At 37.2% G+C, this 18,863-nt stretch overlaps 1 protein-coding gene across 10 annotated transcripts in view; it reads right to left on the bottom strand.

The window, feature by feature from the left end:
- LOC106874684 (innexin unc-9) overlaps positions 1–18,863 on the bottom strand; it is a 172,749-nt gene that overhangs the window by 19,566 nt on the left and 134,320 nt on the right. For 2 of the 10 annotated variants that reach the window (XM_089343760.1, XM_089343761.1), the window contains one exon: positions 10,563–10,712. The exons of the other annotated variants lie outside the window; for them this stretch is intronic. In XM_089343760.1, the coding sequence (XP_089199886.1) occupies positions 10,563–10,606 (44 nt within the window). In that variant the 5' untranslated portion in view covers positions 10,607–10,712. The remainder of the gene's footprint in view (positions 1–10,562; positions 10,713–18,863) is intronic. 10 annotated transcript variants of the gene reach the window in all.

Raw genomic sequence — 18,863 nt, 5'->3', positions numbered from 1 at the left:
AGGGTCTGATCCTAGTAGTTGGGCAATGAAGCATGTTCACTGCCTATGTCTATCTGAAGTCATCAACGGTATTTACATAATTGTCGCTGGATCTACATCAGGAATTCCCCAAAGTTCGTTGAGTATATAATAAATAGTAGAGACGGAAAATGAAATCTCGTATATTCCATTTTCCATCTTTATCATTTGTTCTATATATAAACAGTGCGTTTGTGTGTATTATACATTACCATAATTTTACCATAATTGTTTATGATTAGATTCTCTTAGAATTTAAGCAATAAATTTTGTAAATCTAAAAATATATATTCTCTCTCTCTCTCTCTCTCCTTCTCTCTCGCTTACATACACTTGCATACAGATACTCCGAACTTGTTGGTCTAGAGCCAACATTTGAAGCCATTATTATTGTTCGTGTTGGACTTACATCGTATTAGCACTTGTGGGTTCGTTAAAGTTTGTCGAAAACAGTTTGTTTATTATTACGAAGTTTTGTTAAAACTTTGAATGATGACTACTACTTCAATTTTGAGGTTTTTGTACTTTGACAATTTTATAATAATAATGATGATAATAATAATAGGAACGATCAAGAAAGGTACTGACAATTTTTTTTACCAAATCCCTGGGAAACCAACAATCTGTGAGACTCAGAAAATTGTGTTCACATCAACCTCCCACATTTTCAGGAAATTTCTCTCCATCTGATAAATACGTTTCATCTTTGGTTCAGACCCAGTCGGAAGATGAAATAAAATGCAATTATATTGGTAAATAATAATAATAATAATAATAATAATAATAATAATAATAATAATAATAATAATAAATTCGTTTTATTTAATAATAATAATAATAATAATAATAATAATAATAATAATAATAATAATAATAATAATAATAATAATACCAGGTAGTGGCCACGCTCTGATACAGTACCAGGCAGTGGCTATGCCCTGATGCAGTACAGCTTGCATCTTAAGGACAGAAAAGATTATCAGGAGGTTTCTAAGCACTTGAAAGACTATTGAAAGCTAGTGGATACTTAAGGTTACAGGTAGTAACCCGCTACCTACATAAAACCTGCTAGGAATGAGACCGAACCTGAGTCAAATCAATGATGATAATAATAATGGTTTCAAATTCTGGTACAAGGTCAAGTTTTGGAGAAAGGGGAAGTCGATCACATTGAATCCAATGTTCAAACCGGTACTTATTTTATCGACTTCGAAAAGATGAAAGGTAAAGTCGATCTCGGCGGAACTTAAACTCAGAGCGAAAGACGAACGAAATGCCACTAATCATTTTGTCCGGCAAGCTACCGATTTTGCCAGCTCACTGTCTTAATAATAATAATAATAATAATAATAATAATAATAATAATAATAATAATAATAATAATAACGATAATAATAATAATAATAATAATAATCCTTTCTACTAAAGACGCAAGGCTTGAAATTTGGGGTAGGGGACAGTTGATTACATTGACTCCAGTACTTGACTGGTACTTAATTTATCGACCCCGAAAGGATGAGAGGCAAAGTTGATGTCCGCGGATTTGAATTCAGAACATAAAGTCGGACGAAATGCTGCTAAATATTTTGCCCGGCATGCTAACGATTCTGCCAATAGCAGCAATTTTGAAGAAAAGGCAAGTCGACTACGTCAAACCGTTCAAATTAGTTATCGGTGGTATGAAAAGCTCCAGTGTGAAAATTAGCTACATTTGTCAGAGGGATTAATTACAAAACTCCGAAAGACGCCCTGAAAAATAAAACCAAGCATATCATATAACATTGTAAACCTGATTATTAGGCACATGACATATATATATATAAATATATATATATATATACATATATATATATATATACATATAAATATATATATGAATATATATATACATATAAATATATAGATTCAGATGAATTAGGTACTTAAGTTAGGCACCGGAATTTAGTACGGTATTATCCATACAATTTCAAAATAAGGTAGTTAAAACCAAAATAAGCAACAAGGATATTCAGAGGTAATGCAGTACGACCGTTTCAAGCAACTGCATTTAAATGGACAATGCAATCATTACATCAATTTAAATGCAGAGCAATCCTCAGCTGCATAAAGACATAGAATTAAATTAAATTAAAATGGGTGGACACATTAGTATAATTTTACCTAAAAATTCTTTAGAAATGGCCCGTGGTCCCAGTGGAGAAATTCTTTAGTTTCAGGTTATATACCGAAACAGCTCCTAACCCAGTCTGTCATCCCAGTTTTGAAACAGGGAAACAGATCCCTCGAAGTCAATTATCGCCCAATCTCACTCACCTCCCACATCATTAAAGTGTTCGAAAGAGTGGTAAGATCAAGGACAGTTGGCTTCCTGGAGATCCACAAACTCCTAAATGCAAATCAGCATGGCTTTTGCTGTGACAGGGACTGTCTAACACAGCTCTTACATTGAGGATATACTTAAATCCTTGGGAACAGGTTCGAACTCTGATGTCATATATCTTGACTTCAGTAAAGCGTTCGACAGGGTTGACCATAATATCTTACTCTCAAAATTGGCAAATGTTGGAATCCGTGGAAAACTTCCACACTGGATTGAGTATTTCCTGGCGAATAGAACACATGTTGTGGTCGATGGAGTCCACTCAAACCCAGCAAAAGTCACCAGTGGTGTCCCGCTCCTCTTTATAATCTACATAAACGACCTTTCCAGCGTCGTAAATCACTGCAAAGTGAAAATATTTGCTGATGACACTAAGGTCCAGCAAATCATCAATGAAGAAGATGACCGAACTCAACTCCAGTCTGACCTATACGCGGTGAGTCAATGGACAGACAAAAACAAAATGCAACTAAACGAGGGAAAATTCGAACTGATGCATTTTGGAAGAAAGACTATACTAAAATAGCCATACTCTCTTCCTTCATGGGAACCGCTCACAGCATCTAATAATATCAGAGACCTAGGTGTAATTGTTGATAACAATCTCAGTTGGAGTGCCCACATCAACAATAAGGTCGATATAGCTCGTAGGATGAGCTCCTGGATCTTAAGAACCTTGCGGTCCAGAGAACAAGGTGTCATCATTCCACTTTTCTCCTCCTTTGTACGGCCACACCTCGAATACTACTGCCCTCTGTAGTCTCCTCAAACAAAACAAAACATTTCGAAAATTGAATCACCCCAGAGGGCACTCATTAACGAATTCAGGGCATGACTGATCTCGATTACTTCGACCGCCGCCTTAAAGCCTTGAAACTTTACTCTCTCCAGTACCGCCGCGAGCGATACATCATTTGCACGATGTGGAGAATATACCGCCAGCATTGCCCAAACGACCTGAACATTAGTTTCAAGGCTGGGACCACGGGCCATACGTCCCCTGCTCAACATGTAGGTACACTGCGACACAATTTCTTTTCCTCAACAGGCCCTGCCCTGTTTAACATTGTCCTAAAACTGATCAAAGAGGAAAAGGATCTCATCATATATATATAATTGAAAAAATTTGTAGTCAACAAAAAGGAGTGCGGTTGTGATTGAAAATAAATGTCCAACCGTTGACTCTATAATTTTTTTTAACTATCTATTCACATACGACAGAAGCCCAAATGCAAATCTGGAAATACGTATTATACTACTAGTGGATAGCACAGGGTGAAATCTGAAGGTGGACAAACTTTATACACGCACACACACATATAACAATCAATAATATGTACGAAGAAAATCCTATCTTTATCTTAGATTACACCTTAAAAATCCAACAACTGTTTCAATTGCATTATCATATACATACTAGTTTGATAAGTGCCAACTCACGAAACTCTAGGACCTTGAATCACTTCTGCTAAATATTAATAAAAATATACATATACTCATATTTTGAGTTCTAATTTCCTGTTTGCATGACGAAACCTCTGTGTGTGTGTGTGTGTGTGTGTGTGTGTGTTTGCGTGTTTGCGTGGCTGTGTGTGTGTGTGAGAGAGAGAGAGAGAGAGAGAGAGTTTATATAGAAGAGCAAGTAAATAATTACCTGACTTTCACCCAAAGTTTCTTCGAACCTAAGTTTGACCTTGATCGCTCAAGTTTTCTTTGCTGTGTTGCAGAGTATAAACATGGCCGCTCCGCTGATACCAAGGAAGAACAGAGATCAATGATACAATTTCTCTGGTCAGCGGCTGAAATTCATATACAGGCTTCCAGTAAAATTCCGAGGCAGCGCTCTACTGCGTATGTACGAGTGGATCGAGATCTATTGTCAAGTTAAGAGTTGTAGTTGCCTGACAATGCAGGTCACATATACCGCCCACATCAATGAAACCATTGAAAAATTGGGTTTTCACTTCTATGCAGTCCGGATCCCCCACCCTTCTGAATATATGTATATAAATGTGTGTGTGTGTGTGTCAGTTTTCAGTTTACTTCAAGATTTCTTGCCGGTAAAGAAAGAACCGGTTTCTAACCTAGATCCAAGTTTCCTTCATTGGAATTTCAACATCAGCAACAGGGTATTTTGTTTGTATGTATGTATGTATGTATGTATGTATGTATGTGCAGATTTGTATGTTTTATATATGTATCCTCATGCGTATAATTACATATCTAGACAGAGGTCACAGATGTGTGACAAAAGATTTCCAGACAGTGGACATGAGTTAAAATAAGAACAGTAATGAAGAAGGTATATAAAATGCGTGTTTAATTGGTAAAAAAAAAGTAACTGTCCCGAAATACAACAATGCATATATATATATATATATATATATATATATATATATATATATATATATATATATACACATGTGTATGTATGTTTATATATTTTAATGAGTTATATCTGTCTATGACCCGAAGAGACACTTACTTGGAATATCCCTGAAACAGCTGTAAGACACTATTATGCATTTTTGCTTACTTCGTTTCACCATTAAACTAATTTAATTGAACTAAGCTTGTCCTGCCGTGATTCTGTTTTCCTCTTCTTTAAATTATATATATATATATATATATATATAAACATGTGTGTGTGTGTGTGTGTGTGTGTGTGTGTGTGTGTGTGGCACGTGGCTTAGTGGTTAAGGTGCTCACGATCGCAAGGTCGTGAGTTCGCTACATGGCGGCGCAACGTTTCCTTGAGCAAGGCACCTTACTTCACAGGGTCAGCCTAATCACATTCTGTGTCACGCTGTATCTCCCTGAGAACTATATCAAGGGTTACGCGTGTCTGTGAAGTGCTCAGCCACTTGCACGTAAATTTCATCAGCAGGCTGTTCCGTTGATTGGATCAACTGGAAGACTCGTCGTCGTAACAGACAGGATGCCATTTAATCCCGTTGTTTACCTATACAACTATGCGTGTGTGTGTTGTATATAGCTTCTATCTTTTATCTTTAATTTGTTCCAATCATCTGACTGCGGCCATGCTATGGCACAGCCTTGAACTGTTTCACTCGAATGAATTGACCCCAGGACTTTTTATAAGCCTATTACTTATTCTATTGGTCTATTTTGCCGAACCGCTGGTTGCGGGAGCATAAACACCTCAACACCTGCTGTCAAGCGGTGGTAGGGGACAAACAGAGACACAAAGACACACACACATACACGCACACACATATACTATATATACAGGACAGGCTTCGTACAGTTTCCATCTACCAAATCTACTGACAAGGCTGTAGAAGACACTTGCTCTAGGTACCACACAGTAGGACTGAACTATAAGGTCGGGAAGCAAGCTTCTTAGCACACAGTCACGCGTGTGTGTATATACATATATATATATATATTATATACTAGCAGAAGTGCCCGGCGTTGCTCGGGGCTTAATTGTTTTAAAGTACTGTTGATGATTCTACTCAATTATGATTATTGAGGGAAAGTTTGCTATAAGTTGAAAACCAACCAATCAATTTGCAACTGGACAGAAAGCCTTGCCTAGAGCATTGCAGCACTCTGAGAAGTGGGTAACAATAGAATGTGAGGTGGCCCTGAAAAAGCTGTGTTATTGTTCTCACAATTGTAACAATGTCTTAGCAATGCAGATGACTTAAGACACGCACGTACTGTATCAGCTCTATTCCCCTTGGGAATAACTGGCAGTGTTTGCCTGAAGTCCCCTGAAAGAAGAAGTGTTATTCCTCCCATGGGAACTGTAGAGTCTTTGATGTCTCTCAGAGATCTATGTAGCGCCTCAAGAGCACCTCTGTGGGCCATTGTACATTCATCCCAAACGATAAGCTTGCATCGTCTGAACACTTCTGCCTGATCTGAGCTGTTACTGATGTTGCAAATTGGTGTGTCCGTCTTCGCTAAGTCAAGCGGAAGGTTGAAAGTGGAGTGAGCTGTCCTGCCGCCTGGCAACAAAGTAGCCGGAATTCCAGATGATGCCACAGCTAAGGCAATGCCTTGTGTTCGCCTAATCTCAGCCAATATTAATTTTGTGACAAAAGTTTTGCCAGTTCCTGCAGGAGCGTCGAGGAAGAAAATTCCCCCAGCTTTGTCCCGGACAGAATTAATAACGGAGTTGTAAGCGAACTTCTGTTCTGGAAGGAGCTTTGGCTCATTGTTCGCTATGTACTGGGCAAGTTCGTCAACATTATAACATGTCTCATGCAGCAAATCGGAAGACAGTGTGTTTGGGCGTTCCCGGTTTGTTGAAGGTAGTCCATACACTGGCAACGCACTCCCGCCCATATTGAGAACAGTATCTTCGATTTCAAGCAGTGCTCTGTTGTAAATGAGGTCACTGTACTCGACGTCGATTGATGGATTTAGCAAGTGAACCTGATGCAGGAAATCTTCAGACATGTAATTTTTGTAGGTCAGCCATAAAGAGGCGGGGTCACCCAAGTCGCACAATAGGAGTAGAATAGCGAAAAGCGATCTTAGTCTTTTAGGAGATTTTAACAAAACGCCCTCCGCCATAGTGGCGGCCCATTGTGAATCGTCCTCCAAACGTCCGCGCCTGAAGCAGGCTTCGCAGAAAGTGTCACATAATTCATTGTCAACAGTTCTTATATCTTGAAAGCTTTGTGGGCCGACAACGTCATGAAGGAGAAGGTGAAGGTGAAAACACTCATGCTGGTGGGGAGGCACAGTGTACACTCTTCCTAGACAACTGTTAAACTTGACACCGGGATGTCCTTGAACATCCTGACCTGACTTCCTACGCACCCAAGTGTTCTTTGACCACGCATAGTAGGACGGAACCTGAGGGTATAAAAGTGTTTTGGCAAATGTGTCAATTTGGCAAAGCCTAAAAAACCAGTCAAAGTTGTTTCTTTTCGATTGGCCGCCAATTGAGCAGCAGTCTGTTCAGTAAAATAAGTCCACTGGCCGTTTTTCAAATGAACCGCGAGTTGTATGATGGCGGGGTTCCTTTGGTGAAGCGGAAACCCGAATATCCGCCAAAAAGCTTCACCACTGCTGATATATCGACCTGCCAAGTACTGCGACACCTCGTCCATGCTATTGTCCTTTTGAAGGCCGAACATGGCAGCGTCCGAACCCTTGTTAACATAAGTACTGAATGACAGAACTCCACATTTATATGAGCGTTGAAAATTGTCATCAGTAATGGACAGTATGGGACCACCCATCTATTATCAACTTGATGACCCCGTAAGGTTATAGAGAATCTCCCATTCTCAGGCCGCCTTCGTCTGTACAGAGGATATCCATCACCAGCGGTCTGGGTCTCGTCCACGAAACTCTTTGGGTATCGTTTAATGCACACATGGTCTTTGTGGCATGAGGAGAATTTTTGAAAACCGGGACCGCACGGACCATGCACCATGTGTGCCTTGACAATGTCGTACAGCTGTCGGTCAACAGTGGGGTTTGGGATTTCTGCTTTGATGATTTCATCTATAAGTGTAGGGTCTATTTTGGTGACCAACCAAACGAAAATGTGTGCGTGCGGCAACCCTCTCTTCTGCCACTCAACAGTATACATGTGACACTTAACAGGGCCAGACAGCTGCCCTTTTTGAATGAAATCAATTAGCGTAGTCAGCTTCTGCTTGAAAATCCTGGCAATAAGATCATGCCGATGGCAGTACTGCTGGTGTGGGAGAAGTTCCCGTGTTACCTCAACCCACTTGGGGTTACATGTAAACATGATGAATAAATCAGGGCGTCTATAGTGCCGAACGAAAGTCATAGCGTCTTGTGTTCGCTCGTGCATGTATCGTGGCCCCCCTGTATATGTTGAGGGGAGAATGCACATTTTGCCGATGTTTCTTGGGTCAGCGTCATTATTGATGCCATCACGCAAATGGATGTAGGAATCTGATCGCAGCTTCTTCTAAGTGACAGGTATTTGCATGTATCTGTGTATTTGTATGTAAGTGTATAAGTGGCATTTCATGTGCGGAATAAAAGGTGAAAGTTGTTACAGAAAGAGGAAATGACATTGTGTTACAGGGGAAAATATTTATTTGACTCTCTTTTTCTTTCGTTTCTCTGTTAAGGTTTAGTTCCCGCCAATTAGAATGAGGTCATTGGTAACCATAGGTACATATATATGTGTGTATTTACGGATGATTGGCAGTGTGTCTGTTTATTTGACTCTCACTCTCCTTCGTTTCTTTGTCTTTTTTCTTGGATCGTTAGTAAGCGTTCATAAGAGAAAGTAGCAATTGAAACGATGTGTAAGAGGAATAGAAATAGTTAATTTTAGAGGGGCAAAGTAATTGTGTATGTAGTTTTAGTATCTGTCATCACAGTATCGAAATGTGATTGTTTCAGTTTTGATAGTTTTCTTTTTCTCCTTCCTTTCTTTTTGTATTTGTTGTTGGAATTTTCGTAAAGCTTCATAAGAGAAAGTAGGAGTTGAAAGGATTTGTATTAGAAAGACGAAATTAGATTTTATTAGGGAGAAAATGTTTACCTCCGTAGTTTTACGGATTTTATTCATTATTATGAAATTTTTGGAGTGAAAAAATGACGCAGTGACCTAACTTATTGTATTTAGAATATTAATTGCGATTGTTTAATCGAAGAAATTTTGAATTGTGTAAATGTATGAATTTTAAACATACACACACACAGAGTAGATTTGCCTTTTATAGTATAGATACATACACACGGACACGCGCGCGCCCACATACACACACAAACCCATACAAACACACAAACTCACACATATGTACGTATGTACCTATGTATGTATGTTCCTACAATGAATCTTGAGATTCCATTGTTGAAAATTCTAGGAAAAACATTACTTCAAAAAACACATTGTTTTGTATTCGTCACCTATTGTGTAAACATTCAACCTGCTTTAACTTCTCACAGTCAGTATTCCTAATACGTACACGTATGTGTGTATGTATACGGATGTGTGTATGTGTGTATGTATACGGATGTGTGTATGTATATGGATGTGTGTATGTGTACGGGCATTTATATATGTATGGGTTTGTATTTCTACATCTATATACGTATGTGCACACGCTTAAATAGAAATCGGAGATTGAATAGAAATATAAACTTAGAAATTGGAGATTGAAACTTAGACATAAGTGAGATCATTTGAACAATTGGTCTCTTCAACCAGCTTTAGTCGTTACAATACTTACGAAACTAGTACTTCAGCAAAATCAAACCGCAAATGAACAAATTCCAAAAGTTATTAGAAATGCATATATTTAAAAGTTAATGAAAACTATGATTATGTGTCAATGAAACTTCAAACAGCACTGGAGATACGAAAAACGAGGTTAATGAGGTAATATTTTGGAGACAGTGAAACTGTATGTAATTGTCAGTTTACAGTATTTCATGGACTACTTTATGGATGATTTCATGTGACTGCGCATAATGTAATGTATGTGTGTATATAGATATATATAGATATATGTGTGTGTGTGCGTAATATATATATACATACACACACACACGCATACATACATATATATATATATAGAGAGAGAGAGAGAGAGAGAGAGAGAGAGAGATACGTGTGTGTGTAATATATATATATATATACATACATGCATATATACATACAAGTATATATATACATATGCACGTACATACCAATACATATATACATATATACATATATATATATATATACACATTCATAAAATATATATATACATATATATATATATATATATATATATATATATATATTGATATGTATATTATATACACACATATATATGGTATACATATATATATATATACATATATACACACACACGCATATATATATATATATATATATATATATATATATATATATATATATATATATATATATATATATACATATATATGCATATATATGTGTGTGAGTGTGTGTGTGTATGTACATATATATATATATATATATATATATATATATATATATATATATATATATATATATATACATATGTATACAAATTATATGGTAAGAAAATTAAAACAACACACCACTTAAAATGAAGTTAGCTGAAAGCATGAATGAAAAATAAGCCACGAAAAAAAAAACACACACACACACACACACACAAACGCATCTACACTTTTTTATAAAAAAAATACTTACACTGAAAAGAAATTATCGTCACTACTACTCACTGGTATCGACATTTTGGTTTGTGGCTGAGGTGTAAATGTTATCCCAAGAAAAAAATATTTATTAGTGAACACAATCAATTTGTTTATACGTCCGTAGTCTTTATGACAAGTGTGTCATCTAGAAGGATATATGAAAGTGCTAAACTGAAAGTTATATAAATGGGAATTTTCAAGTGAGGACAAGTGTGAGGCTATTTTCTATAAATATCGTAAGGGAAAGCACAACACATAAATGTAAATATTTTTGTCATATCGAAAGGTTTTTGACAGTCATTGGAAAGTTATCAGAAAACAGTGATAAAATATTAACATCAACAACGGCAGTAAGTTCAAAGAGAGAGTAAATTTATCAAACGATATGCTAATGCAGTTTTCGTCTAAAAAAAAATCAAACCAATGAGACACAAGATAAATTAGTGTTAATCACTCTACATTTTTTACGACTAATAGCTCTCTAAAAATACGTGTTTTCAAATTTTGGCTCAAGGGTCAATGGGTAAGTCGATAAGATCGACTCCAGTGCTCAAATGGTACTAATTTTATCGACCCCAAAAGTATGACAGACAAAGTCGACCTCGGCGGAATTTAAACTCAGTAAGTGAAGACGGACGAAATGTCGTTAAGCATTTTTGCCAACGTGCTAACGATTCTGCCAGCTCGCTGATGGTGGACTCTTCGAAAGAAACCTTCATGGCTCACTGCAGATGAAGGCGGCTGCAGCAATGCATGGCGGAGTTCAGAGAGTAAGATGCAGCAAAGAAGATATCTTATTCATTCGCTGCATTTGTCTTCTCCATCCCTAGTCTTCTTGTTCTGGTTTTGCCACTGGATTAAAGATGATCAAAGACGAGAGAATGAAGTTGACTCTGCGCAACTCTTCTTCATTATAAACAAAGCCACCGCGCAAACCGTCAGTCATCCTTAACGATGATTAGGTGGTCCTTGCTGCTCCGACGGACAAACATGACTGCACACACACACACACACACACACACACACGCACACACGCACACACACACACACACACACACGCACACGCACATCCACACATGTCGAGTAACTTGACTCCGTTTCTTTCTGATAAAGGTAATTATACGTTGAATTTCCTGTAACGCTGAGGTGCTGTGACTTACCCGATGAACGCCTATCCATGATGAAATCTCCTCACAATGGTATCTTGGTTTTCTGAGGAGTATGCGCACAGCTCATTACCAAATCAGTTTCCATATACTTCAAAGATGATCCTGGACTCAATTTTACAGTATCCGATTCTCCCTTTCACTAGTAGACGCTACTCGTAGGTCTACTGTAACAGTTAAGATTTAGCTTCCGTGGTTGCATTACAATTCTTTTTTCGTTGGGATAGCGATCTGCGAAATTTAATGGTTTTTGAACTTTGCCCTTATGGGTTTTACTAACGGCCCTGTAAATTCAACAGTTCATCTGACAACTTCATTTGTCTTGCCATATACATAGTTAGCCGGTCGACTTAAATTTTCTACATGCCTATAAGATCGTTTGCTTAAATTCACCTGAAGACAACGGATTTTTGTCGTGATGCAATCGAAGTTTACATCAATAAAATGCTGCTGAAACAGCTGTTGTGAATTTTAAACTCCACTTGTGTTCTTCTCATATATATATATATATACCGTATGACTTTCTTGCTCCGTGTTCCTTTATAACCCTCGCGTTAGTTGCAACAGAATGACAGTGTTGAAAATCAAGTCGGGTAGATTGTTGTTTCCAGAGTAATTGGATTAAAATTCAGGTTTGAATGTTTTTGTTTTTTTTTCACTTATGCAGTACTAAAAGTTGTACTCGCATGTACACCGGCAAAATTTTAGCTCATATCATAATCTATCATCATTTTAAAATGATCATTTGAAAATGCTGTCTTGAATGTATTATGTGTTTAGTCAAAGGTTAATTACTCATGATTTTACATGTGCGGATTGAGTAGGCATGGATAACCTTTTTTCAAAAAGCGAGCTACGTGTGACACAGCTTCGTCATCAAACAGACCACACAGCTAAAAGGAATTCTTCAATGTGATTTTTCGCTATGTATGCCATTGAGAAAGACCTGCGGGGCGCAGTTTGCCGATGACTGTCCTAGGATATGATTGCTTAGTCATTTTCTGAGGCCTATTTTGATTTAATGTATGAAAGTCCCAATTCTATTCGAACTTTAGATGTTGTTACGATCAATATTTTAAGTGGTAGGGTGGCAAGCTGGCGCAATCATTATCACGCCGGGCGAAATGCTTAGCGGTATTTCGTCTGACTTCAAAATCTGCCGAGGTCCACTTTGCTTTTCATCCTTTCGGAGGTCGATTAAATAAGTACCATTTACGCACTGGGTAATCCAAAATGATTAACATTTATTATCATTATTATTATTATTATTATTATTATTATTATTATTATTATTATTATTATTATTATTAAGCCATCGCACGGTATCCAATATCGTGATGTTATTAATTGAAGATATTGTCTACCGGGAGTTTGTACTGTCTGTTAAGTCACAACAAGGGCCTCAGACAGACAGTACTTTACGCAATATGCATGCAGTTCCAAGTAAAACTAATTGTTGTAATACACCTAGATGTAGGGTATTTCTAAAGTTTCCAGGTGTTTCTACAGATTGTGTGGTATTGAACCCAATGCTCCGATGACAACAGGTACAACCTTTATGTTTGACTCTCGTAGCTGCCACATCTTGGCGATCTCAATTCTCAGGTCTCCATATTTTCTAATCTTTTCTTTTTCTTTCATGATAATATGTTGATCTGGCATTGCCATGTCGATTATTAGGCACTCTTGTTTGTCCCTCCTAAAGGTTACTATATCCAGCCTTCAGTGCTCTAACACTTTGTCTGTCTGGAAGTCAAAGTCCGAGAAGATTTTTGCCTTCCCCTTTTCGTCCATTACATTTTCGTGTGTATGTTGGTACCAAGCAACCGTTACATCGTATCCATACTTGCGGCATAGTAGCCAGTGGAGGTTATGGGTTACTTTGTCGTGTCTGAGCTTGTACACTTTCTGCACAAGACTTTCACAAGCACTAACAATGTGAGTCACGCTTTCGACCCTCTTCCCACACATTCTGCCGAGGTTCGTTGCACTTGTGTGGTATATATCTCTTTTATTATTATTATCATCATCATCATCATTATTAAGAAGGCGGCGAGCTAGCAGAATTGTTAGCACGCCGAGCAAAATGCTTACCAGCATTCCGTCCGTCCTTACGTCTTGAGTCCAAATTCTGCCGAGGTGGACTTTGTCTTTCATCCTTTCGGGGGCGATAAATTAAGTACCAGTTGCATTCTGGGCTCGATCTAATCGACTGACCCCCTCCCCCAAAATTTCAGGCCTTGTGCCTAGAGCAGAAAAGATTATTATTATTATTATTATTATTATTATTATTATTATTATTATTATTATTATTATTATTATATAAAAATGGCAGAGTGACAGAAAGATCACTTTGGAACGCTCCACTAACTTTCTAATTTATAATGTGTCCCAAAGCTTCAAATGTTAAAAATCATCATTTGTATATCTGAGTTGTACACATGCACACACACACACACACACATAATATATATATATAACGTGAATCATGATTTAAAAGTTACAGACTGCAAATCTTCTCTATCATGGATACCTCGTCAATCACTTCTTACTTTACAATAAACAGCATTTTTGAATTTCATTGATTACTTGAAAATTAGTCATTTATTACACGAATGCGTGCACGAGTGCACACACACACACTCACACACTCACACACGTCAATATATATACAAAAACGAGAAAAGGTACTCAATACTAAGCATAGAGTGATATCAATTTTACACGACTTCGAGATTTACCTTTCAGCTTCTATTTAAATTGTGGGGGGTGCATGTGTGTGTGTGTTTGTGTGTATGTAGTGAGTGTGCGTGTGTATGTGCATGCATGTGTTCTTGCATGTATATGTGCGTGTGTTCGTGTGTATGTGTGTGTGTACATGCGTGTGCTTGCATTATGTGCGCGCGCGCGTGTGTGTGTATGTGTGTGTGTGTGTGTGTGTATGTGTGTGTGTGTGTGTTTTATGTGTCAGATAAACAATGATTACACCTTCCTAGACCATCCTGTTCAATAGGTCGTCCGTCCAGTCAAATGGAAAAAAACCGTGATTTTGGCTGAATTTCTATTTACCTAATGTACAAATATATGCATATCAGACACAACACACTTGTAACCCTCGGTTGTATTGAGTATCTTTTTCTTTTTATACTACAAAATAAACAAATACTCTTTGTATGTATCTATGTATGTATGATTTTTCTTTGAGCTTTATTTAAGTTCTTCTTGAGAGAGTTCAAGCCGGGGGTTAACAAAGCAACAGGACTTTTTGAGTTAAGAGAGTTCCTGGTGTTTGTAAATATGTGGTTCTGTTGGTGTGTTGGTTGAACTGTCAATGCATACACTCAAGTGTGTGCATCTTTTCACATCATACGAATCTCTCATGGAGAATTTTTGGAATGTCTTACGAACTTTCTATGTAATCTTGCGTGTAATTTATGTATGTGTATGTATGTATTTATGTATGCATGCATGTCAGATCACTCCTAGTGCTACTGGTAACATGTAACCAAGTACAACATGTTGCATGGTTGGGCCGTCAGCGACTAACCAGCAACCCTATCAAACCTGCTTGGTAAGGAGGATAGTTTTCGTTGTACACTGTGCAAGATGAAAAACAAAACCTGTCAAAGAACAGATGAACTGGGTAGAGGCAACAACCATCCAACAGCTGGGAATAAGAGGCCCCGAGTTTTTGTTTAGACATCTCGCTACGAGAAGGAAATTCCGAAATAACACCCGCCTTACGGCTAATTTCTTGCCCTTGCATGTTTCTGGACTACTTAGCTTTGTAGGCGACAGTCTTAGTGGTGTTCTGCAAGATGTTATTGACTTTAAATTTCAGCATGGGTATTGCTGATAAAGCCACTGACTTCAGCATCTAGGACAGTGATTTTCAACCTGCAGTCCGCGGGCTCCTGATGGTCCGCAAAATTAGTACTGGAGGTCCGTGAACTAAATTCAAAATTTCATATATATATATATGTATATATATATATATATATATATATATATATATATATATATATATATATATATATATATATATATATAAGGATAAGCATATTAAAAGGGGTCCGTGGGGAAACTCATTCAAATAAAAGGGGTCCTTGATAGTGAAAAGGCTGGGAACCACTGATCCAGGATAGGATAACTTGTCGTTAGTGGTCATAATCGTCTACGAGTTGACAGCCACAATGCAAATTTATGCAATATGCCTGCATGTATGCATTTATTCTAGTATACATGCATTTATGCCAGTATGTATGAATGTCGTTATTTAGTTCTATTTCAATATTTCGTGCCTATAGAGAAAGAGTCGGTTTCTAACCTAGATTTAAAGTTCCTTCAGGTTCAACAACATCTTGTATGTAATCTTGTGTAATCATTCCATCTCTGAACTTCTGTGTAATGAATGTATGTATGTTCATGCATATAGTTGCATGTCTAGATATGCTCAGATATATTTTGAATGATAAACTTCGGGAAAGTTATACAGATTTTTAAGGTTCCAGTGATGACTTGAATCTGTAGTATTCGAATCAGTTTTCTCCTTTATGATTTAGAGAAGCCTAATTTCTCAAGAAATAAATGCATGTATGCATGTATGCATGTATGCATGCGTATGCGCGTATGTATATATATATATATATATTAATAGTTATCGCCAAGCCAACATGGCAGTCCCCAAAATTGGACGAATACTGCCGTTGATTAGCTCCAAGAGGCCATCGCCTCTAGCTAGCTATGTGACACACGAACCTGTGTCCATTATAACCTTCGAACAGGGGAGGTCAGCCGCTTCCCCTTGCTAGTCTGGCATCTACAGTCTAGTTTCAGGGTGTTTGCCCTTTATCAATGTAGAGCAGCCGAACCCAGCAGGGGTATATATATATATATATATATATATATATATATATATATATATATATATATATATCCGTATGTATGTATGTGTAAAGTATGTATACGTTTGCAAGTATGTATGAATATATGCATGTATGTTTTTATTATGTCTGTATGCACGCACGTGCATACGTATGCATATGTGCGTATGTATGTGTAGGTATATATGTATGTATGCACGAATATATGTATATATGTGTGTACATGTGTATGTATGTGTTGTGTGCATGTAGGTATTTATGTATGTGCGTACGTATACATGTACGCCCATATGTAGGAGTAGATGTATATATGTATTATCAATATCTACATGTATGTTTTATGCATGCAATATGTATGCATATATGTATTATGCATGTGTATATATTACATATGTATATGTATGTATGTGTGTATGTATGCATGCATATATGTATTATGTATGTATGTTTGTATAGATTGTGCAGTATGTATGTGTATGTATTATGTATATGTGTATTTAAGTATGCATCTATGTATGCAATATGTATCCATGTATGTATGTGTGCATGGATGAATTTTGCATATGTATGCATTGTTTGTGGTGTGTTTTATGCATGTATGTATGCAATATGTATGCATATGTGTATGCACATATGCATGTGTGTATGTACGTATGCATTATGTATGTATATTTGTATGTATTGTGTATTATGTATATGTATGTATGCATTGTGTATCGTATACGAATGTATGCATGCATATGTGCATGTATGTATGCATCTATGCATCTATGCATGTATGTATGCATGCATAAATGCATGTACGTATGCCTGTATGTTTGTATGAATGCATGAATGTATGTATGTATGTATGTATGTATGTATGTATGTATGTATGTATGTATGTATGTAGGTAGGTATGTACGTACGTATGTAAGTTTGTATGTATATATGTATATACGTTGACTACGAAAACTGAACAATTAGCTTTAACTTATCACGCTTATTTAAAAAATATTAACAAGGACGAAATATAAACTGCGTCAGCAAAAAGAAAAATGATAATACAAATAGTCTACACTCAATAAAATAGTGATTAAGAGAGTGAGTGGTTAAATGAAGAAGCGACTAAATGAGAGGTTAATTAAATGAGGGAGTGAGTAAATGAGAGAGTGAGCGGATGAGTGGGTGAGAAAACGTGTGAGTGATCGAGAGCTACTGTGGATGTCAATAAATGCAATTAATGAGGAAATCGATCAGCAGGAAGCGAATAATAGCTTGAAGAGAAAAAATATATATTATACACAGTGAATTATCTCACACAAATACATACATACAGTAGCGTAGCTTGGTGGAATGGAAAGAGGGACGGTTTTCCCCAGGAGACGCTTTTGTCGGGGCGGCACTTTTAGGTCTGCATGGGCTTATAACCTAGGGTGGGCTGGAGGGACTGACAACTGAAGAGCTGCCCTGGGAGGCACACATTCCAGCTACGCCACTGCATACATACACAGAGATATATTATTTCAGCTGTTGTAATCATTACAAGCACACAAACATAAACCCATATTTAAAACAAAAAGTATTATTTAAGCTATTAATTATCGTCACAAACCAAAGAAAATAAGAATTTAAACGTTTTTAATTATACACCACAAAAATTATAAGAATCTCACTTATTCGTGTTCCTTATTTAGGTGGATGGTGGGGTAGTATTTAACGAAAATATGTTAAAATTCATCTTGGTCTGAATTCAGATCATGAGGTGTCAGTAATTCGATCTACAAAACTACCTGCTAATTGAATTAGCAGATAAGTGGCTGAGTATTCCACACGACACATAAATCCTTAGTGTAATTCTGAAGTACAGTTAGTGTGACGCAGTGTGATAATGAATTAAATGTAAAATCAAATCGAAGGGTTTCAATACAATTTCCGTCAACCCGATTTTACTCACAAGGTATGGGTCGACCAGAGGGTCGACGATAGAAAATTACAGTTAACGAAGATGCCACGCAGTAGAATCGAACTCGGGTTCACATGATTGCAAAGCGAACTTCATAACCATTTGGTCATATTGTACCTACAATGCAAATATACTGTGCCACACCAGCGTTCAGTCTACCTGGTCATTTACACAGGGCAAACTACAAATATTACAGTTGACAGCACGCTAAAGTAACACCGAATATAAAATGCAAGAAAAATCTGGACCTATAAGTCGCTGCAAGCTATATCAAAGAGGTGCTGGCTCATCGACAGAAGAGA

This window comes from Octopus bimaculoides, chromosome 2 (assembly GCF_046866305.1).
Source record: "Octopus bimaculoides isolate indiv1 chromosome 2, ASM4686630v1, whole genome shotgun sequence".
Lineage (NCBI taxonomy): Eukaryota > Metazoa > Mollusca > Cephalopoda > Octopoda > Octopodidae > Octopus > Octopus bimaculoides.
This window is presented reverse-complemented; position numbering and strand designations above follow the sequence as displayed.